At 40.5% G+C, this 23260-nt stretch overlaps 1 protein-coding gene across 4 annotated transcripts in view; it reads right to left on the bottom strand.

Annotated features, from left to right (window-relative positions):
- Window positions 1–22803, bottom strand: part of HNRNPR (heterogeneous nuclear ribonucleoprotein R) — a 39698-nt gene extending 16895 nt beyond the window's left edge. Inside the window, exons 1-5 of one of the 4 annotated variants that reach the window (XM_079777220.1) lie at window positions 22643–22803; window positions 19237–19405; window positions 16775–16893; window positions 12977–13084; window positions 8427–8540 (exon numbers count right to left, since the gene is read on the bottom strand). In XM_079777220.1, coding sequence (XP_079633346.1) covers window positions 8427–8540; window positions 12977–13084; window positions 16775–16893; window positions 19237–19393 — 498 coding nt within the window. In that variant the 5' untranslated portion in view covers window positions 19394–19405; window positions 22643–22803. The remainder of the gene's footprint in view (window positions 1–8426; window positions 8541–12976; window positions 13085–16774; window positions 16894–19236; window positions 19406–22642) is intronic. The other 3 variants (XM_079777219.1, XM_079777221.1, XM_079777222.1) reach the window with 3 other exon arrangements.
- Window positions 22804–23260: the final 457 nt, after the last annotated feature.

Here is a 23260-nt window from a genome sequence, read left to right as displayed (position 1 = left end):
TATTACTGATATAAACAATATTTTTTAGGAGGTGTTAAAGGTTAACAAAAATAAAGGAAAGAAAGGGATAAAAATTATGAGGAAGAAACTGTATTTTAATTAGAGGGTCTCCTTAAGGAGGTTAAATTTGAATTGAGACCTAAGAGAGAAAATAAAGTAAATCCAAAGTGAGGGAACAAGTACAAAAAGATGGGAGTACAACTGACATAGTTGAAGAAGAGCAAATAGGCCAGTTACTAGAATACAACATCCACACAGGAGACAGTATTGAGAATGAGACAAAGGTTAAGTTAAATCATGGTTAGGAGTTTGGGTTTTATTCCAATTGTGTTGGGAAGACATCAGAGAGCTTTGAGCAAACAAGTGACTAGGTATGACTTATGTTCTAAAAGGAATATTTGGGAAAAAATGAAAATAAAAAAAATAAAAGGAATATTTGGGTAACTGGATTGAAAATGGAGTACACAGGGAAACAGGCTGACTGGTCAGGTTAACAGGGCAATCCCAGAAAGGGATGATGTGGCTTGGCAAAGTAAAGTAAAGCTATGAAGGTAGGAAAAATGTAAAAAATAGCGAGTTTCAAATTATATTGAATTCAAATCTACATTTTAGTTACCTTGAGCAAGTTTCTTAATTAGTGAATCTCAATTTCCCCATCTGGGAATAACACCAGTAAGAGGGTTCAATTTCCATGTGAGTGGAGAGTTCACAACTTGTTCCTCACTTTATTCCCAGCATTGAACACAGTGGGTGCTTATCTTTGAATAGATGTATGAATGAGCATCTACCTCATACTGTTAACTTCTGCACTAACTGGATAGATCCCATCCCCTTTCCTACTCAAGGACGCATGGACCAGCAACAATTTTATCAATTTCCCATTTTATAAATGAATCATTTCCATCAGCACACAAATATATTTTAATTTCTTCCTTGATATTTAAACAAAAATATATCTTGACTATAATCCCTTCTAGTTATTATCCCATTTCTTGCTACCTTTGTAGCAAAATTGCTAAAACAAACAAACAAAACAAAAAAAGCCTGTAAGTTCTTGCTATCTCAAATTCCTCATCTTCCACTCTCTTGAATCTTCTCCAAATCTGACTTTTACCACCATTCCTGTCAAAGTCAACTAATGACATACACCTTGCTACAATCAAGTGTCAATTCCCAGTCCTCACCTTACCTGGAAAGTTTGATATAATTAACCAGCCTTCCTTCTGTGAAAACATTGACTTCCGAGACACTACACTCTTGGTTCTTCTTACCTCACTGGCTTGCTCTTCTCAGTCCCTTGTAATTCCTCCTCATCTTCCCAAACTCTAAATGTTGAAGGGCTGCAGAGATCAAATCTTAGACCTTTTCTCTAATCTACACATATTTCCTTGGTGACTGCATCCAACCTTATGGTTTATAAATACCATACAGATGCTTATGTCTCCCCACATTTACAATCTCCAACCAAAATTCTCCCCTGAACTCCAGACTCATATAAGCAACAGATCAAACAACAGCTATACCTGGAGGTCTAAGAGATATCTCATAACATATCCAGAATTGAACTACTATCTTTCAATCCTACTAATTTGCTCTTTAATACAGCCTTCCTCTCATTTCAATAATGGCAATTCCATCCTTCCAGGTGCTCAGGTAAGAAGTCTTGAAGTCATTCTTGGCTGCTTTCTCTATCCCCATATCCAACCTATCAATAAATACTGTTTGATCTGCCTTCAAAATATCCAGAATCTGACCACTTCTCACTAGCTTCAGCTATACCAACCTGCATTATCCTATCTAATAAAGAGGAAATATGCTAATTGACCGTCACACCATCGCAAAGATGGCAGCTCCCATAGCCAATAAGGAGGCAATAAGCTAATTGACTGTCACATCCTCAAAGATGGCGGTGCCCACAGCAACAAGATGGTGGCGCCCAGTCCCCTCAGCCCCGGCCTTGCCGTGCACCTGCCTCCAGAGTCCCCCAGTCCCCTCAGCCCCCCAGCCGCCCAGGGCCGGCAAGCCTCAGATGGCGGCTGCCTAAGACTCAGGTAACCAGGGCCGGCCGAGGCTTTCACTGCCAGCAGTGGCAGCAGCAGAGGTGTGATGGGGCGTCGCCTTCCCCTGATTACCAGGTGGCTTCCTGCCCCTGAGGGCTCCTGGACTGTGAGAGGGGGCAGGCCGGGCTGAGGGACGCCCCCGCTCTATAAATATTAACAGGGCACAGCACTAAAAAAAAGCTACTGATAAAAGGTGTCCTAAGGTAAGTGGATAGTGTCGGCCTGCAGACTGAAGGGTCCCGGGTTCAGTTCCATTCAAGGGCATGTACCTTAGCTGTAGGCTCTTCCCCGGCCTAGGCCCTGGTTGGGGTGAGTTCAGGAAGCAACCAATCGACGTGTTTCTCTCAAATCAGTATTTCTCTCTGTCTTTCCCTCTCTCTCTTCCACTCTCTCTGAAAATCAATGGGAAAATATCCTCAGGTGAGGATTAAAGGGGGAGAAAAAAAAAAAAGAAATACACAAGGATGAATGATATTAATTTTGAAATGCATTAAAAAATTTATACTGACAAAGTTCTCATCTATTTTATTGATTTTTAGAGAGAGAGGAAGGGAAAGAGAAACATTTTTGAGAGAAGAGAGGTTAACTGAGAATTGAACTCAAAACCTAGGTATGTGTCCTGACCAGGAATTAAACCCGCAACCTTTTAGTGTATGGGACAACACTCCAACCAGACACTCCAACCAACGGAGTCGTCTGGCCTAGGCTGAAATGCAATTGTTTAATGTGGCTAGGCTCTGTAGCCTACTCTGGTTAGAGTATTTTTATATTCCAGAATATTTGTATTTGAATATTTTAAAACTGTCCTTAGAAGTAAATTCTGCTTTATATTATTTCTATTTAACAATGCAATGGTGCTTCATAATTACATTGTTCATCATCCAAATTTTCCCCCTACCCATTACAAATACATGGGAAAGAAAGAGCACATGGAGTGGCACTATGAAAATATACCTGACACACAACAAAGGAAGATAAATGTCAGATTATATTACTACTTATATAACACATGTACCTATATTTTTAGAACCAGACAAGTTTGCCTCATTAAGCACACCTAAAATGAAAAATCTGTATTTTCAGTATAAGTAATTTAATCACTTTACAGAAAAGATTCAAAAGAATGAGCTCATTGTACTCTATCATGTGAATGTTAGATTTTCCAAAAGAATACTAATTTATTTTAGAAGAAACATCTCCAAATCTGTGATCAAAAAAGCACCCAATATTATAAGTATTATAAATCACTGGGGGCCAAAAATACTGATTTATCTTAGAAATAGGAGGTAGCTTCATTTCAAGATCAGTTTAGCTTAGAACATTAAAAACTTAAAAAGGCTAAAATTAAATAGTATTAAAAAGCATGCCCTGGTTGGGTGGCTCAGCTGGTTGGAGTGCCGTCCCATATAACAAAAGGTTGCAGATTCGATTTCCCATCAGGGCACAAATCTAGGTTTTGGGTTCAATCTCTAGTCAGGGCCCATACAGGAGGCAACGCATTGATCTTTCTCTTTCTCTTTCTCTCTTCCCCTTCCTCTCTAAAATCAATAAAAACAGCCCGAGTAGTTTGGCTCAGTGGATGCAAGGTTGGCCTGTGGACTGAAGAGTCCCGGGTTCAATTCCAGTCAAGGGCACATGCCCAGGTTGTGGGCTCAATTCCCAGTAGGGGGTGTGCAGGAGGCAGCTGATCAATAATTCTCATCGTTGATGTTTCTATCTCTTTCTCCCTTCTTTTCTGAAATCAATAAAAATATATTTAAAACAATAATAATAGCCCGAACCGGTTTGGCTCAGTGGATAGAGCATCAGCCTGCGGACTGAAGGGTCCCAGGTTCAGTTCCAGTCAAGGACATGTACCTTGGTTGCGGGCACATCCCCAGTAGAGAGTGTGCAGGAGGCAGCTGGTCGATGTTTCTAGCTCTCTATCCCTCTCCCTTCCTCTCTGTAAAAAATCAATCCTATCTAATAAAAGAGTAATATGCAAATTGACCATCACTCCAACACACAAGATGGCTGCCCCCATGTGGACACAAGATGGCTGCCACAAGATGGCCAGCAGGGGAGGGCAGTTGGGTGGGACCAGGCCTACAAGGGAGGGCAGTTGGGGGTGATCAAGCCTGCAGGGAAGGGCAGTTAGGGGTGACCAGGCTGGCAGAGGAGGGAAGTTGGGGGCGACCAGGCCTGCAGGGAAGGGCAGTTGGAGGGGACCCAGGCCTGCAGGGGAGAGCAGTTGTGGGGGACCAGGCCTGCAGGGGAGGGCAGTTAGGGGTGACCAGGCCTGCAGGGGAGGGCAGTGAGGGGAAAACAGGCTGGCAGGGGAGCAGTTAGGCATTGATCAGGCTGGCAGGGGAGTGGTTAGGTGGTGATCAGGCTGGCAGGCAGAAGCGGTTAGGGGCAATCAGGAAGGCAGGCAGGCGAGCAGTTTGGAGCCAGCAGTCCTGGATTGTGAGAGGGATGTCCGACTACCATTTAGGGTAGGATCGGGCCTAAACAGGCAGTTGTGAGAGGGATGTCCGACTACCCATTTAGGGTAGGATCGGGCCTAAACAGGCAGTTGGACATCCCTCGAGGGTCCCAGATTGGAGAGGGTGCAGGCTGGGCTGAGGGGCACACACACCGCCCCCCGTGCACGAATTTCGTGCACCGGGCCTCTAGTAAAATATATTTTTAAATAAATAAATAAATAAATAAATACTTTTAAAAAGTCAATAAAAACATATCCTCAGGTGAGGATTTATTATTATTTTTTTTTGGTTAATCCTCAACCAAGTATATTTTCCCATTGATTTTTAGAGAAAGGGAAAGACAGAGAGAAACACTGATGTGAAAGAAACACATTAATTGGTTGCCTCCCACATGAGTCCTGACCAAGGCACGGGCCTGGGAGGAGCCCGTAACCAAGATAAGTGCCCTTGACCGGAATTGAAGCCCGGCCCTTTTGGTCCTCAGGCAGAAACTCTACCACTGAGCCAAACTGGCTAGGGCTCTCGGGTGAGGATTTTTAAAAAACACAATAAATTAAGCATCACATCTTTTAAAGTTTTTTAAGCTCCAATTTTTAATTAACTAAAATGAAATAAAAATGTTTTCCTTTTATTAAATGGTTGATCCCTGAGCCATTTGGGCTCCCTATGAACTGTTCAGAGTAATCACTCAGTTATCCTCCACCCCAATCCAGAACCAATAGAATCTGACAAATACCATAACAATTATTCCTTTACTCACTTGGCATCAAGGCTTGGAAAAAACTTTGGCTGTCTATTATCTATCCATCAAATACTTCAACAGTAATAGAGGAAGTCCTTTGAGGCTCCGGAAGCAATCAACAAAAGCAAACAGGCAGCTCAACAAAGTCTTTGAGTATCTACTGGGATTCATTCATTATCCAGTTCCTATTTGCTATTTTGCAAACACAGCAGCTTTTCTTCATATATAATTCAATTCACGTGCTACAAAGTCATATACTTTTAGGTCTCTGTCACTGGTTCTGTAACATTTCCATTAGTAAGAAATCAAAGAATTATATCTCAATCTGCAATTTCCTCTGAATTCCTAAATAGAACATCAGTGCTTATGCACTTTAAACAAATAGGAGTTTATTATATACTAGAGGCGTGATGCATAAAATTCATGCAAGGGGCTTGGCTCCCGCTGCCCACACCGCAGCTGCCTCTGCCTCAGCCCCCTTAGCTTCATGCGAAAGGTCGTCTGGTCTAATTAGCATATTATGCTTTTATTATTACAGACAGCGTGATCTCCATGGATATTACATTTTTATCAATGGAAACAAATTAAAACAGAACTTGCTCTCAAAAGTTTTATAATACCAGCTGAAGAATATAAAGATATCATAATCAGACTAGGTCTGAGAGTCAAGGCACACTAAGAAATACATTATGAAATGAATACCTATCATTCTTGTGTATTTCTCAACATAGAAAATGCTTAGAAACAACTTCTATTAATGAGTGCTCATTTATAGTATTAATTTACAGATTTTATCCAAAGATAAAACCTGACAGTCTTCGAATAACTTAATTTTAATATTGTCAAATCTTAGGCACTGACCCTAATTTCAACTTCCTCAATCAAGAGCTAAAAATATTTTAATGACTAATGAAACATAAAAGAACAAGAACACTAAACCCCCACAGCATCAAAAATGACACCAATTAGCCTTGGTCATGGTTTCTCAATGGTTAGAGCACTGGCTTAAGGACTAAAGGGTCGAGGGTTTGATTCCCAGTCAAGGTCGAGGTTTCAGGTTCCTTCCCAGTTGCAGGTTCCATCTCAGGGAGGTAACCAGTTGATGTGAGCTCATTATCGATGCTTCTCTCTCTCCTCCCTCTTTTTCACTCTCTCTCTAAAGACCAATGGAAAAAATATCCTTGGGTGAGGATTAAAAAAAAAAAAAAAAAAAGACCAATTGAAACCAATGTATTAAATCTATATTAAAAATCTACTTTTCTTGCTGTACACCTAAAATTAATATAAATTATTGACTGTCAACTGTAATTGAAAAAAAAAAGCACCCACACACCTTTTTTTTCTAATTTTCCAAAAAACTTTAATTTTTAATAAGTATAGGTCAAATCTCATGAAATTTAAATTTATGGGAGGAATCCAAAATTTTACATTGCGATTTTATACTTTTTACACTTGACAGGAGGGGTTTAGGCTGGTGATCTCATATAGGGATTTTGCTACAATATCTGCTGTATGTAATGATATCTAACATATAGGAAAATGCATTTCTCCTATATAAGAGAATGATACATATTTTATAACTAGCACACCAATTATTTGTTTATAACTGGATACTCAAAAGTTTCCTAATAAATTATTCAAATGCTTTGAGTGAAATCTTAAGAGTACTAGTAAAATCCTTATCTATGTAAAGTAAAGATAAAACAAGTCTCCATGAATGAAACCAATCTAATGGGCAAAAAATTTCATTTCTGTAATTATGAAATATATACAACCAATTAAATTTACACCAGGCTGTATTGTGTGTTGTGAAGAATATAACAGTATTATATAGATTTAATTTTTATTCCTAAGAAATACACTAAGCCCTAGCCGGTTTGGCTCAGTGGATAGAGCGTCGGCCTGCGGACTCAAGGGTCCCAGGTTCAATTCCGGTCAAGGGCATGTACCTTGGTTGCGGGCACATCCCCAGTGGGGAGTGTGCAGGAGCAGCCGATCGATGTTTCTCTCTCATTGATGTTTCTAACTCTCTATCCCTCTCCCTTCCTCTCTGTAAAAAATCAATACAATATATTTTTTTTAAAAAAGAAGATAAAGGATACCAAAGGGGTTATGGGAGTACAAAAGTGAAAAAAAGGCCAAATTACTATTTACTTGTATATTATGTTTCAATGACACTTGATCCTATGAGGAATGTAGATGGTTGAGTCCCAATTCCAATTTTATCAATAATTATATAACATTAAGTAATTTAGTTTTTAAAATTTTATTTATTGATTTTTGAGAAAGAAAGAGGGTGGGAGGGTAGGGGGAGACAGAAAGGGGAAGAGAGTGAGAGCGTGAAAGAGGGAGAGAGGAAGGAGGGGAGAGGGAGGGAGGGAGGGAGGGAGGGAGGGAGGGAGGGAGGGAGGGAGGAACAGAAGCATCAATTCTTTGTTCCACCTCCTCACACATTCATTGGTTGATTCCTGTATGGACCTCAATCAGGAAATTGAACCTGCAACCTTGATGCATCAGAGGATGACATTCCAATCAACTGAACTACCCAGCCAGGGCAGTAATTTAGGGTTTTTTTGTTTTTGTTAATCCTCACCAGAGAATATTTTTTCCATTTTTTTCTCCTTTTAAATAATTAGCATAAAGGGATATGAAGAAACTTTTAGCAAGGCACAGATGGAGGACAAATTACTTCTTTGTTCCAAGTATAAACAATGTGCTCAACTTTTCCACATCCTTCCCTTGTGCAACCCACTCCCATCAATCAATCTCTCAGTAAATATTAAATACCATCTATGTGATGGAGGGAAAAAGGGTCAAGAGGGAGGACAAACATTGTTCAAAATTAGACATAAAGCAAAACCAAAAACAGAATATAGCAATTATTTATCCTTAATAACCTCATGCAAGCACCTAATCCATGGTGGGTTGCTAGTTGCATAGTTTTAGCAGCTGGATCCAAGAATTCTACATTCCCTTACAAAGTATTTGGGTATCTAACAGTTACAATTATTTTTGCTTATAATGGCAGCAAAATACAGATGGATATCCAAAAAAATAATAGCTAACCTTAAAAAGAATCAAGTATTTTTCCTACGTGCACAAAAGATAGAATAATCTATAAACTGTAAAAATGTTGGCAAACAGCTGAAGAACACTTACTTCTGTTCCAATTCCAGGTTGCATGCCAGAGTACACACTGTCTGGTGGAGGACCACCATACTTCCTCTGTCCTGTGGTTACATCCAGAGTATAACCAGTCCTCTCAAGCAAGGCCTAAAGGTAATTATACATGTTTATACTTGAATATTAAATATCACACACAAATCAGTATATTAATATTTTCCAAAAGGTACTCCAACCTGTTAAGACTATGTATTTTATAATTAGGTAAAAAAGAAAAAAAGACTAAATTCACACTGGTTCCTCACACATGCTGCTCCCGCTTTATTTTACTTCTCCTTTCCATACATTTAATGGAAAATTTTAGGCAAATTAAGTCTCTAAGGACTCGCCACTTTTTTGTTACGAGAATAGAAATAGGGGCAAGGATTGCCCTAACTGGCTTGGCTCAGTGGATAAAGCGTCAGCCTGCGGACTGAGGGGTCCCAGGTTCGATTCTGGCTAAGGGCACATGCCTGGGTTGCAGGCTCGATCCGCAGTGGGGGGGAGTGTAGGAAGCAGCCGATCAATGATTCTCTCATCATTGATGTTTCTCTCTCTCTTTCCTTTTCCCTTCCTCTCTGAAATCAATAAAGAAATATATTTAAAATAAAAAAAGAAATAGGGGCAAGGATTATTAAAAAGTCTATGTAAGCTGACCTGAGGTTACCAATTCGTACTTCATACCACAGTATTTCTCATTGTGCACCCCCTCTACTTCAATTAGACTTCTTTCCTTACTTGTTCCCTTTCTATACCATACTTATATCCACCAGTGATTCTTTTCAAATAACGTGTTCTCTATCCTTAAAAAAATTAAAAGTCCTGCCTGACTGGTGTCGCTCAGTGAATGAGTGCCAACCTAGGAACCAGGAGCTCACCATTCGATTCCCAATCAGGGCACATGCCAGGTTGCAGACTCAATTCCCAGTAGGGAGCGTACAGGAGGCAGCCAACCGACGATTCTCTCTCATCATTGTTGTTTCCATCTCTCTTCCTCTCCAAAATCAATAAATACATATATATTGAAAATCTAAAGTCCTACCTCTCATGCAGCTTATCCCATTTACTATTTCTGACATCTTCATACTCTTTCTATTGAAGACTCAAATAATTTAACCTGTTTTATTTGGTCTTTTGTTTTGTATTCCTGTTATACTATAAGCTCTTTAAAAACCAGACAATTTCTCCAGGGTGGTGGACCTTATGGTCCACATGGCCTCCAAGGAATAAGAGCCCCCTGGACTACCAGCCCCAGCAAGAGGAAGAGGCCTTCAGCTGCTGGGAATCCTTGCCCCAGATCGATCCCCCAACACACTGAGAATCTCCTGACCACAGTTTCCATCCCAGACCCCCTGAAGAAGAGGAGGGGCTTAGGTAGCCCTACCTTGTTGTGCACCATCAATAAAGTTCACTGTACAAAAAAAAAAAAAAGAAGAACAACCAGACAATTTCTCATATAGCATAGATTCAAAATATTTGGCAATTACCAAATGAATATACTCAGGTTTCAAAAAACAAAGGAAACATCATGTTTCCTAATTTCCAACCTTCCTCACATTATATTAGGTATTTAAGGGGAATCATAGGAAAGAAAATAATGTCTGTGCCCTAAAGGTTGTGCTTATATGAAAGGCCTACAGAACAAGGACACAATGAGAAGAAAAATAAAAATGAAATCTATCTAGAAAGAAGAGTTTTACACTTCAGGTTTTTAAAATTATATAATGTCAGGGCAATAAGAGATATTAGACATTACCAAATTCAGTGGTTTTCAAAAATATCTTTGGAAAAACCCTAGGATACCAGTTTCCTTAGACTTCCATTCTTTTACCTTTGACTCAAATAAAGCTGCTCTAGTTTTTTTATTTTTTTTAACTTTTATTTATTTATTTTTTAAATATATTTTATTGATTTTTTACAGAGAGGAAGGGAGAGGGATAGAGAGTTAGAAACATCGATGAGAGAGAAACATCGACCAGCTGCCTCCTGCACACCTCCCACCGGGGATGTGCCCGCAACCAAGGTACATGCCTTTGACCGGAATCGAACCTGGGACCTTTCAGTCCACAGACCGACACTCTATCCACTGAGCCAAACCGGTTTCGGCAAAGCTGCTCTACTTTTAAACATCTAATATATTACATAATACATGCATAATATGTACATCTTTACACATGATAGTATTTGCATAATGTAATACACACATATTATATATATATACATATATATGTGTGTGTATGTGTGTGTGTGTGTGTGTGTGTGTGTGTATATATATATATATATATATATATATATATATATATATATAACATATACCTTATCAAGAGCAAATAGCTTTATGGAAATAATACAGGCTTATTCAATGAACAGTAGTAAGTTTAAAAAAACACAATTATTACATCAAATCTATACATATAAAAGCTTAAGCGACCATCCAACCAGTAGCTATGACATGCACTGACCACCAGGGGGCAGATGCTCCGACCGGTAGGTTAGCTTGCTGCTGGGGTCAGGCTGATAGGGACTGGGCCAGATGGGCCAGACACGCCCTGGACGAATCCATGCACTGGGCAATTTCGGCCTGATCCCCACAAGCCAGGCCAAGGGACCCTACAGGTGCACGAATCTAGGCACCGGGCCTCTAGTTTTCACATAATTATTTTTAAAATATTAAGCCTGCTGGTGTTGCTCAGTTGGTTGAGCTACCAAGAGGAGCTAGTTCAAATCCAGGTTGGGGCTCATGCCAAGGAGACCAGTTCAATCCCCAGTAGGGGTGTGCAGGAGGCAGCTGATCAATGATTCTTGATATTTTCTCTCTCTCTCTCTCTCCCCCGCTTCTTCTCTCTGCAATTAATAAAAACATTTTTTATTTTTTTAAAAAGAATGGGGTTATGCCCTTTTACAGATGAGGGAAAAGAGGTACAAAGGAGCGCTTATGTAAGCTAATTATATGGCAGAAACTACAATTTATATTTCCTACCTACATAAAACTATACAAACAACTTCAACATTAAATAACTAAACACCAATATCCATTTGATTAAGGTTCACTGGTCTTTCACTAAATGCCCTATATTTACCTTTCATAGCAGTTTATCTATATAAAATAATAGTAATAGCCCTAGCCGGTTTGGCTCAGTGAATGGAGCGTCGCCCTGCAGACTGAAGGGTCCCAGGTTCGATTCCAGTCAGGGGCATATACCTTGGTTGCGGGCAAATCCCCAATGGGGGGGGGCGGGTGCGGGAGGCAGCTGATCAATGTTTCTCTCTCATTGATGTTTCTAACTCTCTATCCCTCTCCCTTCCTCTCTGTAAAAAAAAAAAAAAAATCAATAAAATATATTTAAAAATAAATAAATAAAAATAAAATAAAATAATAGTAACAACAGCTCATAGCCCTAGCAAGTTTGGCTCAATTGATAGAGCGTTGGCCTGCAGACTAAAGGGTCCCGGGCTCAATTCCGGTCCAGGACACATGCCCGGGTTGCGGGCTTGATTCCCATTAAGGGGCAAGCAGGAGGCAGTTGTTCAATGATTCTTCCTCATCCATGTTTCTATTTCTCTCTCTCCCTCTCTGAAATCAATAAAAATATATTTTAAAAAATAATGGCTCATAGTTATGTTTTTGCTACATTCCAGGTATTATTCTAAGCAGTTTCAATATCTTAATTACTTTAATTCTCACAACTCTGTGAGGTAGGCATGATTACTATTCCCAGTTTATAAGTAAACTGAGGTAAATAAAACTCAAAAATGAGAAAAGTAATTATAAAAACACTTTTACCAAGAGAAAAGAAAAAAAGTGGCCCTAGCTGGTTTGGCTCAGTGGATAGAGCGTCGGCCTGCTGACTGAAGGATCCCGGGTTCGATTCTGGTCAACAGTCCATGCTCAGGTTGTGGTCTCAATCCCCAGTAGGGGGCATGCAGGAGGCAGCCAATAGGTGATTCTCTCTCATCACTGATGTTTTTATCTCTCTCTCCTTCTCCCTTTCTCTCTGAAATCAATAAAAATATATATATTTTTAAAAAGAAACAAACAAAAAAAGTGCTTGGAAATAAAATGAAACATGACTGGATCAATCCAAAAAACTATTATAGGAAGCATCAATAAATATATATCACTCATAGCCCAAAGAACAAGGAATGAGGGAGAGTCTTGAATCAGGACTTTTCAACAAACATACGATTAAATCTTTGCCTCCAAAATTCTTCTTATGTAATTTTCCCTAAATTACTTCATTTCTAAACACTAATATTTTTTTAAAAAAGTGGAACAGTAATGTCGACCAGCATGGCTCAGTGGCTGAACATTGACCTATGAACCAGGAGGTCACAGTTCGATTCCCAGTCACAGCACATGCCTGGGTTGCAAGCTCAATCCCCAATAGGGGGCTTACAGGAGGCAGCTGATCGATAATTCTCTCTCGTCACTGATATTTCTATCTCTCTCTCCCTCTTCCTTCCTCTCTGAAATCAATAAAAAAAATATATATCTTTTTTAAAGTATTCAATCTCATCTTTAATTTTATTTCATTACCAAGTTTTACCTTAATCTTTGCTTCATCAGGTCCCTTTGTAGACTCTTGCACCTTGCTTCCTTGTTTCTCCCTTTGCCTGTAGGTCTTCATAACTCCACATAAAAATGCACTTTTGTTCTAGAACAGGCAAGTAAATTCAATGAAAAAGAATTACTAGGAATCGTTGAAGGGTCAAATACATATGAAATTTAATTTCAGAAGACCAGAATTTAAAAAAAATATTTACTCATTTATTCACTCAATAAGTATTTGCTGAGTGGTTACTATGTGCCAGCGAATGGTGCAGAAAGCAGCAAGACAGTCTTTCATTTGTTGATATTTAAATGCATCTGGACTATCTTTGCCACATGTTCGAAAACTATTTCTCCCACCTTCATTATTTCCCTTCAAGAAAATAAAACAGGGAGAAACCAAGACAGCAGCGTAAGTAAACACTTAAACTGCTGCCTCGCACAACAATTTCAAAACTACAACTAAAAGACAAAACGGACATCATCCAGAATCACAGGAAGGCTGGCTGAGTGGAAATTCTACAACTAGAAGGAAAGAGAAAAGCACACTGAGACTCAAAAGAGCTGCAGAAGGCAGAGGTACGGAGACGCGCGCGCGCGGAGAGGACTGGCAACTGAGTTCGTGGCTTGCTTTCTCAATTGGGCTTTCTCAACTGGGAGGGAGACAAAAGCTCCCAACGGCTCTGAACTCCAGTTCCAGGCGAGACTCTGGGGACCCAGACTCATTCAGGGAGAAACTGGACTGTCAGGAAAGAGAAAAGCACACTGAGACTGAAAGGAACTGTGAAAGGCTGAGGTACCAAGGCGCGCGTACGGAGAGGGCTGGCAACTGAGTACACGGCTGGCTTTCTCAATCAGGAGGGAGACAAAAGCTCCCAACGGCTCTAAACTCCAGTTCCTGGCGAGACTCTGGGGACCCAGACTCATTCGGGGAGAAACTGGACTGTCTGGCAGCGGGCAAAACTCGAGGGCGGCTTTCTCTCAGAGGTGCTTGCAGCAATTACGGCGGGACACTGAGATCCAGGAGCCTCTTAGAGCAGGGCTGACGGAAAGACATAGCTGTCTGCTCTGCCCTGAGACTCCGCCCCATCCAAGCTGAGCACAGAGGCTTTTGCAAGTCTTGTCTCATAAGAGTGTCTCCAGCAGAGAAGTTCTCCTAGCGTAGACACAGCTGATCCTCACAGCCAATTGGCCTGGAGGTCAATTCCTCCCAGTGATACCAACAACAATCAAGACTTAACTACAACAAGACTGTGCACACAGCCCACAAAGGGGTGCACCAAGAGTGTCCACCTCACGCCGAAACCGGTTTGGCTCAGTGGATAGAGCGTCGGCCTGCGGACTCAGGGGTCCCAGGTTCGATTCCGGTCAAGGGCATGTGCCTTGGTTGCAGGCGCATCCCCAGTGGGGGGTGTGCAAGAGGCAGCTGATCGATGTTTCTCTCTCATCGATGTTTCTAACTCTCTATCCTTCTCTCTTCCTCTCTGTAAAAAATCAATAAAATATATTTAAAAAAAAAAGAGTGTCCACCTCAGGTAACTGGGGAGGCTGAGCCACTGGGCCCTATAGGACACCTAGCACACAAAGCCACTCTATCAACTCAGGGAAGCAGCCAAAATGTGGAGACAAAGAAACAGGTCACAAATGAAAGAAATGGAGGAAAGCAAACAACTGGATATAGAGTTCAAATCCACGGTTATGTTTTTCAAGAGTTTTCTAGAAAAGGCCGATAAATTTAGCGAGACCCTCAAGGATATGAAAAAGGACCAACTAGAAATTAAGCATACACTGACTGAAATAAAAAATAATATACAGAGATCCAACAGCAGACTAGAGGATCACATGAATCAAGTAAAAGATTTGAAATACAAAGAAGTAAAAAACACCCAACCGGAAAAGCAAAAAGAAAAAAGAATCCAAAAATATGAAGATAGTGTAAGGAGCCTCTGGGACAACTTCAAGTGTACCAACATCCGAATTATGGGGGTGCCAGAAGAAGAGAGAGAGCAAGATACTGAAAACCTATTTGAAGAACTAATGACAGAAAACTTCCCCCACCTGGTGAAAGAAATAGACTTACAAGTCCAGGAAGCGCAGAGAACCCCAAACAAAAGGAATCCAAAGAGGACCACACCAAGACACATCATAATTAAAATTCCAAGAGCAGCCCTAACCAGTTTGGCTCAGTGGATAGAGCGTCAGTCTGCAGACTGAAGGGTCCCAGGTTCGATTCCGGTCAAGGGCATGTACCTTGGTTGCAGGCACATCCCCAGTAGGAGGTGTGCAGGAGGCAGCTGATCAGTGTTTCTAACTCTCTATACCTCTCCCTTCCTCTCTGTAAAAATCAATAAAATATATTTAAATAAATAAAATGCCAAGAGCAAAAGACAAAGAGAGAATATTAAAAGCAGCAAGAGAAAAACAGTTAGTTACGTACAAGGGAGCACCCATACAATTGTCAGCTGATTTCTCAACAGAAACTATGCAGGCCAGACGGGAGTGGCAAGAAATATTCAAAGTGATGAATAGCAAGAACCTACAACCAAGATTACTCTACCCAGCAAAGCTATCATTCAGAATTGAAGGGCAGATAAAGAGCTTCACAGATAAGAAAAAGCTAAAGGAGTTCATCACCACCAACCAGTATTATATGAAATGCTGAAAGGTATTCTTTAAGAAGAGGAAGAAGAAGAAAAAGGTAAAGATAAAAATTATGAACAACAAATACATATCTATCAACAAGTGAATCTAAAAATCAAGTGAATAAAAAATCTGATAGACAGAATAAACTGGTGAATATAATAGAATCAGGGGCATAGAAAGGGAGTGGACTGACAATTCTCAGGGGGAAAGGGGTACGGGGGGTGTGGGAAGATACTGGACAAAAATCGTACACCTATGGATGAGGACAGTGGCGGGGGGGGGGGGGGAGGTAAGGACAGAGGGTAGGGTGGGAACCAGGTGGAAGGGAGCTATGGGAGGAAAAAAGAGGAACAATTGTAATAATCTGAACAATGAAGATTTATTTTTAAAAAAAGAAAACAGGATCAAATGATCCAAAATGTTTAAAATCTGAGCACTGTAAACAATAAAAAAAACTAGTAACAATTAGCAAACTTTGATTTTAAGTTTTTAAAGTAACTTACTACAAATAAAGGAGGGGGGGGATACTTTTTCACTTTATACTGTTTCTGAAAACTCTTTGCCATAAGCAGATTTTTCCCCCCTTAAACTAATTTTTTAAAAGAAGCATGGCTTAGCCCTACCCGGTTTGGCTCAGTGGATAGAGCATCGGCCTGCGGACTGGGGGGTCCCGGGTTCAGTTCCGGTCAAGGGCACGTGCCTGGGTTGTGGGCTTGATTCCCCAGTGGGGTCGTGCAGGAGGCAGCCAATCAATGACTCTCTCTCATCATTGATGTTTCTATCTCTCCCTCTTCCTTCCTCTCTGAAATCAATAAAAATATATTTAATAAAATAAATAAATAAAAGAAGCAGGGCTTAGTGGTTGAGTATTGACCAGGAGGTCATGGTTCGATTCTGGGTCAGGGGACGTGGCCGGTTTGTAGGCTCCATCCCCACTGTGGAGTGTGCAGACGGCAGCTGATCAATCAAATCACTGATGTTTCTCTCTCTCTCTCCCTTCCTCTCCCTTCTTCTCTGAAATCAATTTTTTAAAAAAAATAAAAGCAAAGGTAATCACTAACAAAAAAATACCACAACTCCACAGGAAAAAAGTAATAGTATGATAATTTTAGGTCATTAGTTATTCAAAGACATTTCTGAGTAATAGCCTTACCTGAACATGTGATAAGTCGCTTTCCTTGAACTGTTGTAGTACAGACAGAGCTCCTTCTTCATTAAATTCCCTGAGAGCATCAATTGCTCTTTCATCAAGATCCACATAAGCTACCAATCCTACAAATTAAATTGAAAGGGGGTAACATTATTGCAACAAAAGGGATACTCTAAACTGTACTATCAATGTTTAATCAAGAACAGTTACATTCAGTACTATCACTAACACACTACATTTTTCATTTAACTATATGCATATGGGCAGCTATACAAATACTATATAGAAAGGTCAAGAGTTCAAATATGAAAATAAAAGATAAAATGTCAGTAACTACAAACATGAATTTTAATCATGTTATGTCTGAAATTATCCTTAGCTTTTCATATGGGGGTATAAATATATCCCATAAAAAACATAAAAATCTTAACCCCATTTCCCACTGCTCAGAGGTTTAAGTCTTGGAAGTTAAATCTAATGTACACCCGTACTACAGATTAAGCATTAATATAACAAATTCTGTTTTATGTTAAGAGTGGTAACAACATACTGTATTTCCCAAGGATCAATCTTCAACTTATATGGACTGTTGTAGTTGTTGCTAACCACACAGGAGGTGGAGATTGGGGGGGGGGGGGGGGGGGGGTAAGAAAGAACCACTTTTACTAAATAATTTATTCCGCTCTCCAAAAAGTATCAAAGGCTTTTCCTCCTCAGCACCAAAGATAACATGAAACACATTTGTTTATCAAAGCATCTACTTTGCTGCAGTCAGAATGTGGAAAGGCATAATTTTAAACTCTTCTACAAATGCAAGTGCAGCTTGATCAGTCAAATCTGAAAGTCATATTTTAAGGCATTTTTTTTCTTCTCAAGTGTCAAGCTGAGATTTAAAAGATGCTGTGGCATTCACAACACTGTCAACAATGACAATTTTTTTTTTCAAATGGTATTAAGGACTTTACTATGGACTTACAAGTAAACTATACAGAAAATACACACTGCATTCTGTATATGTAGTATATTTAACTGCACACAGAACATCCACTAAGTTTCAAATATAATCACTTAAGTCTGTTAAGTGTTATATTTCCTCTCCTATATGTATAAGGAATATATTTCAGAATTGATCCTATTTAAAATGGAAATATTTGGCAGATTAAAACCCTAAGTCCATATGAACTAACATCAGAAGTGACTCCATTTGGAAAAACCAAAAAGAACTTTATTCCATACAGCAAATATATTTTAAATAAATGTAATGCCACTTGCAAAGGTACCTTTAAAAAAATGTTGCAAGGATTTATTTTAAAAGCTCAAAATGAGCAACTCTAAATAATTGGAGTTTCCTTACTTGAATATTCCATTATCACCACCCAGAGCCACACCTCAGGACACCCAGCAATCCATTCTATCAATCCAACCCTACACTTAAAAACAATCAGCCATTTATCAATAACAAAACACTCTGCAAGAGAGCATCTCTAAGCAGACCACTGCCAATACTCTATGGCAGAACGTCACAGAAAGTTCCTGAGGACTGATTTTCAAATGGGACCATCACTCAGGAGTAATTTTTAGATGTCATTTCAATGTCTGAAATTATCCTTAACTTTTCATATTTAAAATAAATTTTAAGGACAAAAAAAACAAAAACAAACCCACTACATGTTACTCTGGTACTTAAGACACATTTGTGAGACAATTCAATTCTCTCTCCCAAAATCTGGATAGGCACACAAAACACTGAGGAAGGAAATTTCCATCCATGGCCCCAAAGGGGGAAGATACGTTTATTTTGAACCACACTCTCTAAGAGTAAGTATTTCTCTCCCTCTTTAGAAGTTCAAACCACTTACAACCAACCATATTAAGATGTTCAAATTTGCTTAAGTACTTAACCATAGGACTTCTAGATTTAAAAAAGCAGCTATTACAAACCAAACACTTCCATATTACTGAGAGATGTGTGTTTCTATTTAATAGAAACTAGACAAGCACAAACTCTCAAGGAATCTGACATTTATTATCATTTCAGACAATACAGTCTAACCAATCCTCTTATTATGCCACCTAATCAGACCTAAGCTGATTTAACAATCACTTTAAGAAGCTAAAAGTAGAAAAGTAAAAGCAAAATGATGACTGATTTAAATTAAGGGAAAAAAGTAAATATTTGATATGCTGAAACATACATTTTAATTGGTGGTAAATCTAAGACAAATTGATGCACTGTTCTGAAACAACTAAGACTGCATATTCAACACTAAGAAGGCTTCAAAATAATGAGATAAGAATATCAAAGTCAAACCCAATATGCCCTCAATGAAGGGAAAGTAACAAACATTCAGCTCTACATAGATCAGAAACAATAAGTATTATTTAACCTTAACAAAATCTATAAAATTCAAAGTGGTTTGCCCTCCCTTTCATAACCAGTCAGAAACAAGAAATGCATATTATACCTGTCTGAAATATTTCATCAAGTCTTTCTGCCACCTTCTGTGGGAGGCCTGCCTCTATCAGTGTCTTGTAGTGTTCTGTGTGAGTTACACTGGAAGTATCCATTGGTTCTTCCTCTTCTTTTAACTGTACCGCATTACCATTCACCTGATTAGCCATTTTATTATGCTGCTGGAAAAAATTCAGGAGCTATATTACATTAAGCCAAAAATAACTAGTTTGTAGGACAATGCATGATTTATCTAAACTAATTTGTATACATGCTGCTAATAACCTCTATCAAAATAATATTTTATGCCTTTTGTGATGTATCTGACCTAAATTTGCAATAACAATCCTGTAAAACCATAGAAAATGTACATGGAAGCATTAGCTCTTTAAGGAACTTCATGTACACTAGGTTAAATAAAGGCTTAAATTTATTTAGGTAGAATCGCTGATTAACAAAAGCAGCTGTTGTGTCCTGACGAGTATATCAACAAATCACCGGAAAATCCTAAAAAGCCCCTCAGCACTCAATTCTTATACCGTTTTTTAAAGTTTGGTTTAAAAACATAATGAACACCCACACACCACTTTAGCAAGGTTTAAGAACATTCAAATTTTCCTAGCTCTACTTCAAATCCAAGATAAGTGTGAAATAAATGCCCTGATATCTCTGATTCAACACACTGGTGGTTTGGTTTCTCCGCCTCACATAAAACAAAACAAAACACACAACTTGACATTATTTTTTCTTCTAAAATTAATTTGCTATTCCCATTCACAGATTTAAAAGAAAAAATGACCAAGTTTAAAAGCTAACAGATTGTTTAAGTCCACATAAAATAAAAAGTGAGCTATAATTGAGGTTGCTTCATATTAAAAAAAATCATGAGTACATATTGAATTTTTCACATCAGTAAAATAAAGCTGCAAAAACATAATAAAGAATGGACAACTAATTTCTTCCAAATAATTTCAACAAACCTTACTTCTCTAGGAAGGTCAGCTGTCTCAGATTAACCTACCCAAATCATTTTGCATATTCAACCTGTATGTAATGTTGAAATGAACCAACTCCCTAAAGAGAGAGATTAAATCCTAAAACCATACAAAGCCAGTCTCTATACTGCCTCAAGACTAAATTTGTCTGTGGTGAAATTACAATGTGGTGAAGATAATAAGCATCAGAATATAGACATTGCAACAAATACTGAAATAAAGGGCATGAAGGTGGATCTCAAGAAAAAAACTACTTTTACTGATGAAAACTCAAGATACCTAGTCATCTATAAAGAAAATACAAATTTCTTAAAAGCACTAAAACTCCTAAGATAACCACACTTCCAGATTGCTTATCAAAGACTATGCAAATGCACCAAGTACAGTTTTCTGACTTAAAACAACTTTTTCAATTCAAAGTCCACTAATATTTAGTTGAAGTTAAAGAAAAAGGGAGGAAGATTGAGAGGAAGGAGGTAATAGAGAGTAGGAAGAGAGGAAAATGCTGAAAGGGTTACTCTGAAATGAGATATCATGACTTCTTATGATTACAAATATTATTAAGACTTGAGAGCCCACTAGTGTTTATACAGGCACAGACTTTGTGGTTAAACTCTGGGTTGATAAATGTTTCTCAAGGCAAGCCTCAAATTCTGATGAACTGGCACACTTTTTTAAATGTTTCTGTTAACACTCAAAACTGCCACACTTTTGACTACACAAAATGACTTAAAAGTGTAAGATGAATACGTTTACTGATTAATAACAACCTATTTCCATAAAGATGCATCCTAAAGTCCAAAGTCTCTTTGTGAATATATAGTTCTATTTTCCCATGCTCCCCGACCCCCAAATACGACCATAAGATGATCATCACAACTCAAACGTTCTTCTCATCAGTATCACAAGACCCTTACAGTATTGCATCTGGAAATACTATTAGTCACAGAAAGCAAGCACATTTTTAACGGAAAAGTTCAATGAACATCTGTTAAGGTGGTATGTTTTTTAAAGTATATGTAAAGCAAAAAGACAAGTTGCATATTAAGGACAAGACAGAAATATTTATGACTACTATTTTATTGCAAAGGCTCACTGCAAGTTGATCCAGAAATGGTTGAAATTTTCAACAACAAAAATAATTGTAAACTTCAACCAAAAAATGTAAAGTAAGTAGATTCTAGACAATAAAACCTTTCAGATCACGGAAAAACCTTTCTCTTCAAACCAAATACCATGTGCTCATTTATAAAAAAAAAAAAAAAAAAAAAAAAAGACTTTTTAGGTCACGTGAGACCACACCTAAAACTCTTATGTCAATTCAATACAAATGCCACACAGCCAAATTCTGATGCAGCAAATATACTAATGCAACTGTAGTCAGTTGATCTAAGCATTTTTGCAAAAAGCAAAAATTTCATTAAGATTTAAAAGGGCTGCTGGGAGATTTGGGAAGTCAGCACTAGCCCCTCCCTGACTTTTTCTAAACATCTCTGTGCAAATTCTTCACATTAAGAGACGGGTTGTCGAAGAACCAAGGAAATGAAAACTAACGGTTATCTCCTGGTTTAAGTGTGTCAATCCCTTATCCTACGACTGACTCATGAGACATAAATTCAGCCTCTTGAAATACGGCAACATCTCCAACAGCGTGAAAGGACTGGACCTTTCAAGAACCCAGAGTTAAGTTTTCATGTTGGCAATACGCTTACTGCCGTTCAGGGAAGAAAATCCCCTTTCCAATTTAGTGCGCCTAAAACAGTCTTGGAATTATATATTTCAGGCGCCGCTTGAAGCCTAAGGTTCACGGCCCCTGGTAGTCATTTTTTCCTTCAAATCTCGACTCGCAGCATGCAGAACGGGGAGGGGAGAGAGGGTTCCGACACACATCGGCCTGCGGCGTCTGCTCCCACAAAAGTTTTTTCTCGGCTCAAAATACCCGGGGTTCGCATCCCGCTCTCGGTCCACCCCACCCCTTCTCGCCCGTCCGGACCATCAGCACATCCCACTCGTGGCGAGGGCGGCTGATGAGGGAGCGAGGCGGCTCCGGCAGGGAGAAGCGACGAGGCTGCGGGCGCCTTAGGCCGCCAGCCCGCCAGCCAGCCAGCCCGGCCGCGTGGAGCGGCGGGCGGAGGCGGGAAAAACACTGCCGACCGCGACAAGCCGCGGGAGGGCGCCCGGCGGGCCGGACCGCGGGCCGGAGGTTGGAGGGGCCGAGGGAGAAGGAGCGAAGGCGAGGACGCGCCTCGCGGGGCTAGGCCCTCAGCGGTGCGGCGGGACGAAACAGAAGCCGCCCCCAACCCATCCCCACCCCCACCCCCGGGGCCTCGGTGCGAAAACGAAACTGGGGACCGGGTGCCGAGCCCGGGTCGGGTCGAATCGGGGCTCCCGGCCCCTCCCCCCACGGGCCTGGGCGAGACTCACCCGGGAAGAGCAGGGGCCGGCGGCCAGGCCCGTGAGAATCAGCGCGAGGCGCTTTGAAAACGACTAGAAATGGCGCGCGCGCCACCCCCTCCCCCCGTCATGGACAGAGATGCGATCCCGGCAGCACGCGGGGTTTCCCGGAACTGCTTCCAGGGACTCCGAGTTGCCGGGCAATCACCTCGCTCGATGGCCTGAGAGGCAGCTCCTGCGACCAATGGGAGCGAGAAGAGGAGTACCTCGCTGAACGGCTCGGGAGCCAATCGATAAAGCCCTCGGCTGAGCCAATGAGGTAGCTCAGCGCCGCCGGCCGTGGCGCCTCCGGGGCGGGGGCAGGAACACAAAGGGGTCTGTGGTGAAGCCCGGGGTAGAGCCGCGTCTGCGGGGCAGCAGGCCCTGAGGGCCAAGGCTCCTCCCTGCTAGCCAGCCGCTGCCTGGAGGTCAAAAACCTAGGCCTCGCGCCTCGTGGCCGCCGCCGGAACCCCGCCTCCTCCGTCCCCGCCGGCCCGCTCCGCCGCGGCCCTCCCGCCCCTTCGCCGGGGCTGCAGGGTCCCGAATCCCCGCTAGCGGCGCCGCCGCCGCCGCTGCTCGCACCAGACACGCCCACCGCCACGCGGTCGG

Source organism: Cnephaeus nilssonii (genome assembly GCF_951640355.1).
Source record: "Cnephaeus nilssonii genome assembly, chromosome: 7".
In the NCBI taxonomy this organism is placed as follows: domain Eukaryota; kingdom Metazoa; phylum Chordata; class Mammalia; order Chiroptera; family Vespertilionidae; genus Cnephaeus; species Cnephaeus nilssonii.
The sequence above is the reverse complement of the archived record's forward strand: the minus strand, read 5'-3'. Positions and strand labels throughout refer to the sequence as shown.